At 34.7% G+C, this 12,489-nt stretch overlaps 3 protein-coding genes across 4 annotated transcripts; all 3 read right to left on the reverse strand.

The window, feature by feature from the left end:
• Positions 1–2,049: 2,049 nt before the first annotated feature.
• Positions 2,050–4,491, reverse strand: LOC129320855 (ATP-dependent Clp protease adapter protein CLPS1, chloroplastic-like). The gene is made up of 3 exons (XM_054966512.1): positions 4,321–4,491; positions 3,920–4,067; positions 2,050–2,566 (listed from the first exon to the last, which is right to left on the reverse strand). The coding sequence occupies exons 1-3, from the start codon at positions 4,385–4,387 to the stop codon at positions 2,305–2,307; spliced, it is 477 nt and encodes a 158-aa protein (XP_054822487.1). The 5' UTR covers positions 4,388–4,491; the 3' UTR covers positions 2,050–2,304.
• A 1,224-nt stretch (positions 4,492–5,715) lies between these two features.
• Positions 5,716–7,275, reverse strand: LOC129284790 (F-box/kelch-repeat protein At3g06240-like). Its single transcript, XM_054920267.1, has one exon. It carries the CDS (start codon positions 7,083–7,085, stop codon positions 5,949–5,951), a length of 1,137 nt encoding a protein of 378 aa, XP_054776242.1. The 5' UTR covers positions 7,086–7,275; the 3' UTR covers positions 5,716–5,948.
• A 1,871-nt stretch (positions 7,276–9,146) lies between these two features.
• LOC129320395 (40S ribosomal protein S6-like) lies at positions 9,147–11,628 on the reverse strand. 2 transcript variants are annotated; one of them, XM_054965826.1, is made up of 7 exons: positions 11,527–11,628; positions 11,286–11,337; positions 11,137–11,201; positions 10,259–10,316; positions 10,049–10,157; positions 9,696–9,968; positions 9,147–9,601 (listed from the first exon to the last, which is right to left on the reverse strand). In XM_054965826.1, exons 2-7 carry the CDS (start codon positions 11,289–11,291, stop codon positions 9,363–9,365), a joined length of 750 nt encoding a protein of 249 aa, XP_054821801.1. In that variant the 5' UTR covers positions 11,292–11,337; positions 11,527–11,628; the 3' UTR covers positions 9,147–9,362. The 2 variants fall into 2 exon arrangements, with proteins under 2 accessions (XP_054821801.1, XP_054821809.1); XM_054965834.1 differs by having other exon boundaries at positions 11,286–11,330; positions 11,527–11,569.
• Between the last annotated feature and the right edge of the window lie 861 nt (positions 11,629–12,489).

Below are 12,489 nucleotides of genomic sequence, written 5' to 3' on the forward strand. Positions count from 1 at the left end.
ATGGTAAAAAAGAGAAGAGTTCTATGGATGTTGTACCTATAATTGATGAGAATTGTGAACTAAATAGAGATGATCTGTAGACAATATATTATGATCTAAGAATGGTATTTGAGAAGAAAAATTGTGCCTTGTGCTCAAGCCCTCTTAACTCAACTAGTTTGCCATCCTTGTAAAACTCAAATGATTTCTTGGCCATGTCCAGGGTGAATTGCCCTAAGGTTTTCAACTATATATATTGAACCCTTAAAATCATGTTATATGCGCCAATTTTTATAACCAAGAAGTCAAAAGAAAAGAATGAATCTCCTATACCCTGTTCCAAATTTGAATAGTGTTTTGTAATAAGAATTTAGCGATTACTAATACTTGAGTTTTCAACTTAAGTCATTTAGCTACCCTTAAATCAATGACATTATGAGTACTCCATGTATCAATTATAATGATAACTCTTTGGCATTTAAATTGACCAAGTAAGCGTAAGGTCATTGTGCCTTCCTTCCCCTTGATAGCATTTATCATGCTAGCGGGTTCATTAGGTTCAACCTCTTATTAGGCATCTTCAAACACTGTCATGTCTTCATCAATCAAAAGAGATAAAACTTAAGATTCTTTGTATCAATGGGTGCTCGTGTATTTGTCATTACACCAGAAACACAAGCCTTTATGATATCTATCATCCATCTCATGCTTGGAGAGATGTTTAGAGGGCTTAAAAGATGTTGACCTATGGCTACTAATAGGTAGGCCCTATTTGGGTTTATAGTGGTTTTGGGAAATGAGTCACTCTTACTCGTATGGGAGAAGATAAGAAGTCAAGAGAAATTAGTTGACTTAGGTGTGGAAGAGAAAGTAGACAATCTTCAAGATGGTGCAGTGTTAAGGCTATAAATGTAAATTGCACGAATTGCGACCACTTGCTAGCAAGCTAACTTTATTGCATCAGCTAAACAAGAAGGTCGAAAGCTTAAAACACTCTACTAAACATCCTCATGCAAACCTCTTATATAGCAATTCATGGCTTCTGATAAATCAACCTCAGTGAGCAACTTATCGAATTTCTCCTCATAATCTTCAATGGAGTCACGCATTTAAAGGTTCTTAGGGGTAATCATAGGATTCTCATCTTTTATGTCACCAAAATTGGCTTCCATTTCTAGATGAATGCTAAGAAAGCAAATACGATGCTCAGCTAATGTCTCATCAACTTCAAAGAATTGACAGCAACAGTAAGCCCAACCTTTGAAATCAATGCTATCGAATTTAGGAATTCAACTCGATTGTGTTTGGTGGGAGCATAGTAAGGGAACGATGGTATGGGTAGGATGCCATGGAAAGAACTAAACTAAGATAGGGGTGTAAAAATTAGGGGTGGAGGGACTGGAGCAAAAGGTGTCACAAGTTGAGAAAAAATAAAGGGTGGCCCAATGGAAGGTGGGATGGCGATGTTATAGGTTGATGAGGCTAGGAAGGCTCACCAATTTCAAAAATAGGGGTGCAAGTAGGTTGGTTAGCTAGAATGGAAAGTTTGGTTAACATATTAGTGAGTTGGTTGAAGAATTAGGTCAAGGTTTGTTTAATATCGAAGCTGTTCTCAATGTTTTTCCAAACAAGGGCAAATTGCATTTAGAGATGATGCTCCAAATCACTTAGCTATTCAGTGGAGGATCGTGTCTCCAACAGAGCCATAGTCAGAGAGACATCTCTGACACCTAATGTTAAGAGGAAAGGAGGAGGAGGAGGAGAGGCATGGTATATACCCTAAAACTAGATGCATGCCATATGAGGCATGGTCCAACACTATCAATAAATATCCCAAACTTCAGCAACACAAAAACAATAACAACATAATAACATAAAGACAATAAAGCCCTTAATGAGAGCAATAAACACAACTTAGTGCTCGAGTTGCAATAGATTTGAACACAAGTTTGATTCCAACCATCGGGATCCAGATCAATTTTGGAAGTCAAACACTAAATGGACAATGTTTTAGGTATTTGCCAATCACAAGCAGATAGCTGTTATGAATCTCTTATTAATGAGCTAGGGTTAACAGCACAAATAAATAATATAAATTCAATCTCCCAATTTGGTGCAAATACATTCACTAGTACTCTGGCAGTGTTGCATGATAATGTCTGCATGTCTGTAAACATACCAAAACATTCCCTTGCCTAATTACTAACTTTACAACTTTAACCTCAGCATAGATCATTTTCAAGTACAAGACAGTACTGTATATTATATGTACAATCTATATTAGAGCGCCTCATAAAACTGATATAGACTGAAGCACTTGATTGTTCAGCAACCACCATCAGCTGGCTCAATTGAGCTAAGAAGGCCATTTCCTCTCAATTGCATGCAGTGATCCTCAGCGTCGACTTGAGCACAGATGATTACCACTGACAGTCCATTATAATGTGCCTCTTGCATTATGTTAACTGCATTATCAAGTGTCATTCCGGGTATCACCTTCATCAACACTTGAACAACATATTCTCGCTTGTTAAAGTTGTCGTTATGCAGCATTACCCGATAAGGTGGGGACGTCTTTCTTGATCTCCTGCAAGACAATACACGTCATCCAGGTTTTGCCATCTCTTGGCACTTTCAGCTTCCTCATAATACCAGGAAGCAAAACTAAAATAATTTGCACAAATCTAGGGTCAATGTACATAAATTGATTGATTTACTTTAGAATCATGGCACCCTCTTTTGTTCCTTAATATAAAAGTAAAAGAAATGGCTCAATCACTAATCCTTTTGAATAACATTTGAACTCGTTTCAAGAACAAAGAAAACGTTTCTCCAGCAAAGTATTAAAGCAAAAAGGAATGTATGCTGTCACATTCAACTAGAGCAACACAAAAAATTAGGCTAATTGCAGAAAACTGTAAACAGATTGCAATTCTTGATTTTAAAATCCCAAAGCCACTACTCTAGCATTTCATCACTTTCACCAAGTTAGTTTCCAAATAACCAATGCCAGCAGTACCTACATTAGTGTTATCCAAAGACTAAGTCTAAAAGCATGACTTCATAAATGGCTGTCAGTCAGCATATCTTACAGTACTACAATGAGAAAAAGATCAAGCTCTGTGCTTGCAAGATGGTGTTTAGATTAGTTGTTTAAACAGTTAAACAGTTTACCATTATTTAAATAAAAGAAATATGAGATGCAACGAAGAAAATCAGATCCAAACAGCAATATTACTGAGAGCAGTTTTTCCCCTTTTCTTTCTTTCTTTCTTTCTTTTTTGGGTGGGGGATGGGAATTTAAAGAACATAATGAGGATCGCGTGAGAAAATAATTGGATATAATTCAATCCTAAAGTAGAAATAATGTCCCTGACATCATATCTGTAATTGTTGACTGCATGGCTTGACACAGCTGTAATATTGAAGTTGTGGTGACTAACATTTTCTGCAATCACCAGTCAACGTATAACTAATCTGTGCAGAATCGAAAGGCCTGATTCCAGATAGAAATGTGCATTCAAAATGGGTTATTCCAACTAGCAATCAGGTTTCCTTGATTGATACGTGCAATATAGAATGCATGTAGCAGAGGGTTTTAACATCTAACATGCACAATTGATATTGTCAGTCAAGGACTCACCAACAAGCTGGTAGGAATTTTAGTTGTGCCTGTAAAACAGACTGTGAACAGGATGTATGAACCAATCACCTACGAATTTTTCATCATTCTATGGAGAATTTCCAAGCTATTTCGTTTACAGTAAAACTTCTAATAAACCAGAACAGGATACTATTATAAACAGAATGCTCCCACGAAATTTCACCATTCTATGGAGGATTTCCAAGCTGCTTCATTTATAATAAAATTTCCAATAAACCAGAATAAGAGTCTTAATAATTAGAAACTCCCATCTTGCGCCTGCACTACTGTCATTACCGTATATCAAACTCGGATTCCCGACCAGGCGTTGTTGTCTCTATGGTTGGCCTCTCCAACAACCCCCCACCTTTCCCTAATCCCGTGGCTGATGCTGCCATTAGAGTGCTCCGATCTTTGTTATTTTTAAAAAGAAATCGTTTATCTCCTGCGATTAGAAATTGGAATGACAATTTTTACCCAAAAAAGAAAAAAGAAATTGGAATTACAATAACGGGAATCACTAAATGATTTAGAACCAAGTGCGAGAAGTTAAGGAATGCGATAATTAATCCAGAAAACAGCGTTTCTCATATTCGATTGTCTTTCACCTGAAAATTTTCAACAAATCTATATAACTATAGCAATTTCTTCACGCAATTACCAATTTTAAAGAGATTCAAGATGAATAAAGTATGTACCGTGATTTCTAGCATTCAAAAAATGGTTGGGAGAAAGAGCAAGTCGACTACAAAATGCAGCTTCCATGGCTCCGCCCTCAGTTTGGGTGTCTCTGTGCTTCTCTCTTGCTGTGTGTGGTTAACACTTGAAGGAGCTGCTTCTTGAGAAAATGATCAATTGACGAAGCCAAACAAAATGATTTTGAAAAAATAAAATAAATAAATTTTGCAGGGTCCTAACTGAAGAGGTTTTTGGAGCGTTGATATGGTGACACGTCGTGCACACCAAATCCTGAAATTATAAATCATCGTGTAAACATAACGACAATGTCATCATCAATTACCACAACAAAAATCTGTAGCATATATACGCCTGTGGCTTTCTTCGTTTGTTTGTTTGTTTGTTTTTTTTAGATAAAATTGGAGCCCAACAGCTTACATTTTATTCCCTCCAGTCATATTTATAAAATATTTTTAAAAATAATTTTTAATTTAAAATATAAAATATCTTATAATAATTAAATTATTTTTTTAATTTTACCCCTTGTTAATTAGTGTGAAAGTATTTAATATAATTATATTATTATTTAAAATTAAGGGTAAAAATAAAAATATTTTTCACTTTTTTATGATATTAAGAAAAAGATTAATTTTTTTTAAATAAGTAAAACAGTTAAAAATATGTTATAATAAGGATTGAAGAGAGTAAATTGTTGTGGCTAACATATCTTCGATGGAAAGGATGAGTAGAGTGACTTTTAAAGTGATTTTTAACCTTACATTATAGCAAGAGCAAAGGGTTTTCTTTTTATTTTTTTCACACTATGAAAAATTAAATATGAACGTTATTTATACACTCCTAAATTTAAATATTCTGGTATATTTTGTCATTAATAAGGAATTATTCTTAGACAAAAAAAGGAAAAAAAAAAGAGAAAAATGTTATGATTCAATATCTTTTATTATAATAAAAATGTTTATCCTTAATGACAAGGTAAAAATTCAACAAAAAATCGGGTTGGGGCATGAGAGAGCTATTTAATTGGACTTGACAATATTAGAATTTGACATGACAAAACTATTGTTAGATATCATATATTTGTGCAAAAATTTAATCCATCCACTAATTCTAACTATTTTGTCTCCAGCTAACAATTATCAAGAGACAGATACAGAGTGGAAGGGATCTTCTACTGATTTGTGATTGGCAAAAAAGGGGGGAAAAAATTGACTTTCATGTTCATCAATATATACCTATCATAAGAAATCGATGCCTCCATAAATTTTTAAAAATCTCCAGAGTAACTTAGAAAAGACTACAAAAAGCTTAAAAGAAAATATGACAAGTTTTTTTAAATTTTAAAAATAAAAATTGTTATTGTATAAAAAAAAAAACTGTTAAATGCGCCATAACTGTTAAGTTCAGTCCGATACAATTCCATTATTTATTCATCCATTAAAAGTTACTAACATTTGACACTTCTTGGCTGAGATGTGTACAATTACAAATCCACCATTTCATTGACAGGGTGTCCTGTACAGTACAAGCCAACGATAATTAGCCTATTTGGTAACGGTAAGAGTAAAACAGAGCATCCTAAAGAAAAATGGACAAAGAACAGAGCAAAGAGAAGAAGAAAATATGCACATCATGCTAGGCAACTACCCCCCTTGATTGAAACCAGAGTGGCCACATAGTTTACGGCTTGAGCTGAGTTCAGGACTGGGTTTCCCTCTATCTTCAAATTCTTAATCTTTTGAGTTACAACGTTGTAAGACTTAATCTCCCCACCACACGTTTCCAAAAGAAGCTCATCTTCCTTCCAGAAAACCAGAGGCTTGGGTTCTTCTAACAGATTCATTATGCTCTGCATCTTGGTCCATGAACCCTGAGCACCAAATCCCTTCATCACCCATATGTCAATCGACATGTTCAGACCTGAACCAGAACAGCAAATCAAAGAGATTGATTCTTTCCACACAGCCAGAGACCTGCGATCAGGTTTTCTGATATCCACGTTATCTGGCGCAGACACTCTGTGGAAAACCTCGTCTCCCATTTTCAGTCCTAGGATAATTGTCGACTTGTCTCCTCGTTTAAAACCCCACCAGTAATACGTTCCTTTGAAGAACAAGGCGAAACAATCATCTTCAAAATCAAAATCCCTAGTGTTGCTATTGTATAGTCTTGCCCATGAATCAGTGCTCAGAGAATACATCTCCACGCGATTCGTTGTATACACACCAGTATCCACCGTCCAAATCCTCACAACCTTGTAATCATCCGTTTGGGAATTATATCCCAATCCAACAGCTAAAGCAAACGATGATTTGGACCGCATATTGGAATCAGGAAGGCATTTGAATTCTCTGGTCGCTGGGTTATACAAAATAACCTCGTTACATTGAGACCAATAGCCTCCTGACAAACAGAGTATACCATTACAGTGACCGGAGATTCTGAATTTGGTGGAAAGAAGTTTGACTTCGGGCAACAAGGTATCATCAACTGAAGAATCGTTGCTAGAAAGGGAAAAGAGTTTGTAATTTTGCATGGGCAGGCCATAGGACGTAGTGGGGAAAGAGAGCCTGAGGATCACGCTGTTACCGAAGGTGTGGTGTTTGATGAAATGAGAGACGTGAAGGGCTTGGAAAATGGGGTCGGTGAAGAGAGCGTACCAGAACTTGCAGACGCACTTGAATCGCAACAATGATTTGTAAGGAAGCCTTGAGAGTATATCCTCCAACAGTTCCTGAGGCAGATTTGAATTTAATTCCCTCACCATTTACTGCTTCTCTTCGTCTCTGCGTTTCGTTTCTGGTCTTCCTTCTTTTCTTAGCCTTCTTTTATTCGGTCGTCTTAATTTTCAAGGGAGGTGGACGCGATAGACAGGATTGCCTATTCTTTCCTGATTATAGTACTGTCAGTTTTAGCCACATTTATTATTTAGGCCAAAGAAAACCATATTTATGATATTTTTAAGGGAGAAGACTGTGTAATTTTTCCTGTTAAAAATAAATTTCATTCAGATAATCACTTGCTTATATTTAATGGTATCTCGATGGAGCTTGGCTGAGTATACCAAAACAACAAAATCTTGTGAAAACAAATTCGATTTCTCCTCTTAGTTTTAGCTTCGTAGTCCATTTTTTATTCGCTTGCTTTTGAATTGACTTCTTTTTTTTTTTTCCCTCGTTTGAATTGACTTCATTGTCTAGAAGGAAACGAGAAGTTCCGATCACTTCGTTTGTTCTTCTTCTTCTCCTTCTCCTTCTTCTTTTTAACTGCCGCAAGATTTAAAAAAAAACCGTCACGCAAAGTCCCTGTTTGTTCGCTCCGCAACAGGTTCAATGGGCGGCCGAAGAAGCACGAGCGGTCGCATGATTTCCTATTTGTCTATTTTTTTTAATGTGAGATACTATTATAAATGGAATAAATAATTCATGAGAAAAGGAGTAGGCCAGGGTCCCAAAAATGTAATGAATGATAGAGAAAGATCTCGACAAAAAATTGTGAATAATTAAAGTCATGTTTGTATATTTTTAAATTATTATTTATCTCCTGTAAAATTACAAATCCAAAATATTTTATATCGTTCTATATTGCCATTGAATCTTAAGAGCCTTTTAATATATTTTTCCTTATTCATAAAAAAATATATTTTTATTAATACCATGTCAGACATTTTTTAAGGAAAAAATGTTTTCTCCATCATCAAATTACTAAAAATATCGCATGTTTAAAGAGAATATGTACTGGCCAAAATAAGAGAATATGTGGGTTAAAAAGTTAGAAGTAACTTTGGCCAAAAAAAAAAACAAAAAACAAGAAGAAGAGTTTAGAAATAACTATATTAGTATTACCAATTACTAATTGATTATTGAAAGGAGGCATAGTTATTTTCCAACGTTTTTACATCATTTAAAATGCTTGAAATGAAACATTTATTTTCCCCTCTTTCTTTTACAGTTAAAAAAAAAAATGAGAGAGAGAGAGTAAACTTTATCAATATTAAAAGGAAAATGTTTTTTAAAATGAAGGAAGCCTAATCAATGATACTCAGTCGCAAGTGTCTCGCGGTTTACGAAATAAACGTGGATCTGTAACTATTCTGTGTTCTTCAGGAACTGTATTTTATTCAGGATATAGATGTAACGTTATCAGGTAAATTGATAATAATAAGTATTAATCTGGATCCAGGCCATTAGGCTGAGAAAAGTATAAATAAATATAATTCACTAAGTAAATTAATAAACGAAACCTATTGTCATTGGTCTTTTGCCTTTACAAAAATAAAGATTTACAATATAAAATGGACTTGTTGATAATCAGGAATCAGGCCTAATCCCAAGCCTAAAGGGATCCTCCTCGATAAAACCAGTTGCCGCTGTTGGTTGACCCTTTTTTTTTTGGGCCTGAAACTGTTGGCTCACTTCAATAAGTCTTTTTACAAATAAGTCACATGTTTTGTTATTTTTACTGGAACAGGACAAGACTTATAAAACACTACATAAATAATTAAATCTTTTTATCCAAAATCTGTTTTCAAACATGTATCAGAGATAATTCAAATTTTTAAAGTTCTTTGATATTAAAACGATGCTAGGTCTTAGATGATATTTTCCCAACAATAAAAGGAAACTACTTCGTTTTCACTTTAATGGATATGAAACCAACACATAACTTGATCCAAGGAATTCAAATTCCGTTAAAGACAAAGTGTTAGCCAAGACTTCAGACATGCCATATAAAATTGGTTCAGAGATAAAGTGCATTTTTAGATGCATCAGTTATGCACACAAGTAGCTTCCATTTTTTAGGTTCACATCACACCACTAGCTCCTGGTTTAGGATCAAAATCACGAGGGAAAATTTGTATTAAGCTTCCAATAACTACAAAAGATTCATAAAGCTGACATATAGTATGTTTCCATACTAGTACTGAAGTCGAGAAGAATAACAAAATTTAACTCTGGAAGAATAAAATCTATCGAAGTCCACCATGACATCTCAGAAACCGATTTACCCAGCAGAAACACTACAGAACATTGAAAATGCAGGATTAAGCAGTAGCAGATGGCTTAGATGCAGCAGAGAGCTTAGATCTCCTCTTAGCCAAACTCTCACTGCGGCGTTCACGCTGTTCCTTCAACCGGCTGGCAAGCAGCTTTTGATACTCAGCAGCCTCTGCCTTGGCCTTGGCTATTCTCTTCTTCTTGTCTGCGATCCTCGCTCGCTTCCTTTGCAAAGTCAAGGGAGTAACCAACCTCTGAATTTTGGGAGCTTTGCTCACCTTCTTGCCTGCAGAATATTAGGCACTATCAAAAAACAATATCACACAAATAGAAGTTTAAAATGTTCTTGATCAAACAACAAAACGACCTAATAAACTCACCAGCTTTGGTCGTAAAGGTTCTGCGGTATGTGTTAACATATTTACGTACGTCATCCTCCTTGGAGAGGTTAAACAACTTCCTAATCTTTGAAGCCCTTTTTGGCCCTCTCATCCTTGGCTTCTCAATGTCAGTCAATCCTGGAAGATCATTCTCACCTTTCTTCACAATAACTAAGTTAAGAACAGAGAGGTCTGGACTGACAATGCAACCACGAACAGACTTCCTTCTCCTCTCTCCGTTCCTTCTTCCATAGCCTCGGAAGCACGGAGTTCCTGCTCAATTAGACAGTTAAAAAAAAAATCAACATTTACACAGCAGGAGACAGAAACGCAATCATGTAAAAAACAGTGACCTCTGTGCAGCAAGAGACGGACACGGCCAGGAGTTAACACTCCCTGCTTCATTGGAAACCCTTGTTTGTCACATCCTCCAGTTATTTTGAAAACATAACCCTTAAACTCCTGCAAACAACCATCAAAAAGAAGAACAACAACAAATTATCAATTATTAGTATTCAATATCATGAAGCATAAACTACAAACAGAAAGATAGAAAATTATACCTCACCCAGCGCATCTCCACTAACTTCTTGTGATATCCTCTTGTCCCAAAATGCTCGACTGCCAGGGAACAGTGTTCAATTCAATTAAAATGTACATTAAATTATATATATTACATGTATATATAAATTTTATACATATATACATATTGAAATTCTATATACATATATTGAAATATATACAGTAAATTGAATGAATTGATTCTTTCAAGAATGCTGTTCTTGAAGACTTCCAACAGTCTTGACCTTGGTCTTACGATGAGGTTAAAAAACAGTTGGTCCCCAATCTGATAAATGATCCTCAGAATAAACATTTTTCTGGGATAAAAAGTAACGCATCTTATTATTATTTACTAACTTACAATAGATAAGAGTCTTTGACGGCCACAACAGTACGCTTCACTCTCCCAAAAACTAGAAACTACAACATATATTCACGTGCTAACTAAAAGAACCATTCCAAATACCAACTATCCAGTGTCACCTGTTCTAGATGAAAATAGCCTCATCCATAAAGAAGAATATCATAAGAACTAAGATAAGACTTACGAGAAGTTACTAATGTTAATGTATTTTGATCAATAAAATTAAGACAGATTTTTCCCCTGGAGAAGAGTCGTCTATGTTTTATTTTAACGCCTACAGAAGCTCGTCTGAGTTTTGACGTATTTAAATTATGAAGACCAATTTGAGAAGTCAATGGGACGCAGTTACCAGTTGACATTCTTCAGAATGTAACTTGCCAACCTACTGTAAACCTACCGCATTGGAAACAGCAGAAGAAAAACAAAAGGAAAAGAAAATTACATCCCAATCTTGCATAGAACAAGAAGCAAAATTGAATAAAATGCAAGGGGACACTTCACAATTGTATCACTCACAGTTTAGCATCATCATCAATCTCAAGCTTCTTCTGGCACCCAGTGGTGGGATTGGCAATGTTGAACTGGAGGAGTGAAAACAGGCTAGCATTAGAATTATATAAATCATATTGAATAAAGGGAGATAGGAACCTCAGACATCCACATACCTTCATCTTTTAGATAGGATCACAAATACCGCTCCTCTAGAAGCTCTACTCCCTTAACATAGTACAAGAAGAATAGACATCAATGTGCAGCAGAAAAACAATAAAATTTAACAGCAGACTCTCGATTTAGAGACTGAAAGCAAACCCGCTGCTCAAACGATTTAGTAAGATTTGAAATTAGAAAATGGAAAATCAAAAGCCGGAATATTCCATTAAAATTGGGAAAGGACGGGAAACTTACGGAGCTGAAGTTGTGGCAAATAATTCTCGGCGGGCTGCTGATTCTGAACAGACCGAAGCTAGGGTTTTGTGAGGAACAGACTGAGCTGAAAAAAGGTGATCCGGCGGCTTAGGCTGATGGAAAGACAGAAAGATGTATCCTGACCGTTCATTGAGAGGTTGAAATTTTGGATTTTTTTTTTTGGGCCCAGAGTTAAAATTTGGGTTCGAGACCCACGGATTCTTATTGGGTTAGCCCCCGATGGAAAACAATACAAAAGGGGAAGCGCCAAAAAAAAGAAACAAGAAGAATGGAAAATATTTTTTGAGGATTTGTTTGTTAAGAAATATAAGATATTTTTAATATTTTAATTTATAATTAATATATTTTTAAAAAATATTTTTAATAAATAAATTATTTTATATTTGTTTTTAAGTGAAATATCATATTAAATAAAGGTAAATTTGAAAAAATGTTTTTAGTTTAAAGATAATTCACTAATTTATTGGGATGAAATTCAATTAAAAATTTATTATGTTTTTTAAGAGATAGAGTACCATATATATATATATATATATATTATGCATGTGGTAACTTTTATTTATTTGTTACAATTCAATACTATAAGGAGAAATTTTTAGATAGATCAATACACCTCATCATTGGTAATTTATTCAATAAAAACATGATATTCAGATAATATTAAGTATAAATTGATTATGATAATAATGATATTAGAGATAGAAAACATAAGAAATTAAATATACATTATATTATAAGAATAAAATTAATTAAAATAATGTCACTTAATTTTTTTAGATGATTTGAGATATTCTAAACAGACAAATCACAAATGACATAGCACACCTAGTCTATTTAAGAATTTCTCATATTATAAGAAATTTTTAGTTGAATTATACTTATGTACGGCACTAATTGCAGGCACATCTCTCAATAAGGATTCAAACATTGATTTGTTATGTT

This window comes from Prosopis cineraria, unplaced genomic scaffold, assembly GCF_029017545.1.
Source record: "Prosopis cineraria cultivar Desert tree isolate PC_DT_omini unplaced genomic scaffold, ASM2901754v1 PC1, whole genome shotgun sequence".
Lineage (NCBI taxonomy): Eukaryota > Viridiplantae > Streptophyta > Magnoliopsida > Fabales > Fabaceae > Prosopis > Prosopis cineraria.

Coding starts and splice junctions, on each gene's coding strand:
- LOC129320855 (XM_054966512.1), bottom strand. CDS start 4,387: ATGGAAGCTGCATTTTGTAGTCGACTTGCTCTTTCTCCCAACCATTTT. Junction 4,068..4,320: donor TTTGAATGCTAGAAATCACG/GTACATACTTTA, acceptor TTCTAATCGCAG/GAGATAAACGATTTCTTTTT. Junction 2,567..3,919: donor GAATCCGAGTTTGATATACG/GTAATGACAGTA, acceptor ATTGTCTTGCAG/GAGATCAAGAAAGACGTCCC.
- LOC129284790 (XM_054920267.1), bottom strand. CDS start 7,085: ATGGTGAGGGAATTAAATTCAAATCTGCCTCAGGAACTGTTGGAGGAT.
- LOC129320395 (XM_054965826.1), bottom strand. Junction 10,317..11,136: donor ATTGATGATGATGCTAAACT/GTGAGTGATACA, acceptor GTTCCCTGGCAG/TCGAGCATTTTGGGACAAGA. Junction 10,158..10,258: donor GTGGAGATGCGCTGGGTGAG/GTATAATTTTCT, acceptor GGTTGTTTGCAG/GAGTTTAAGGGTTATGTTTT.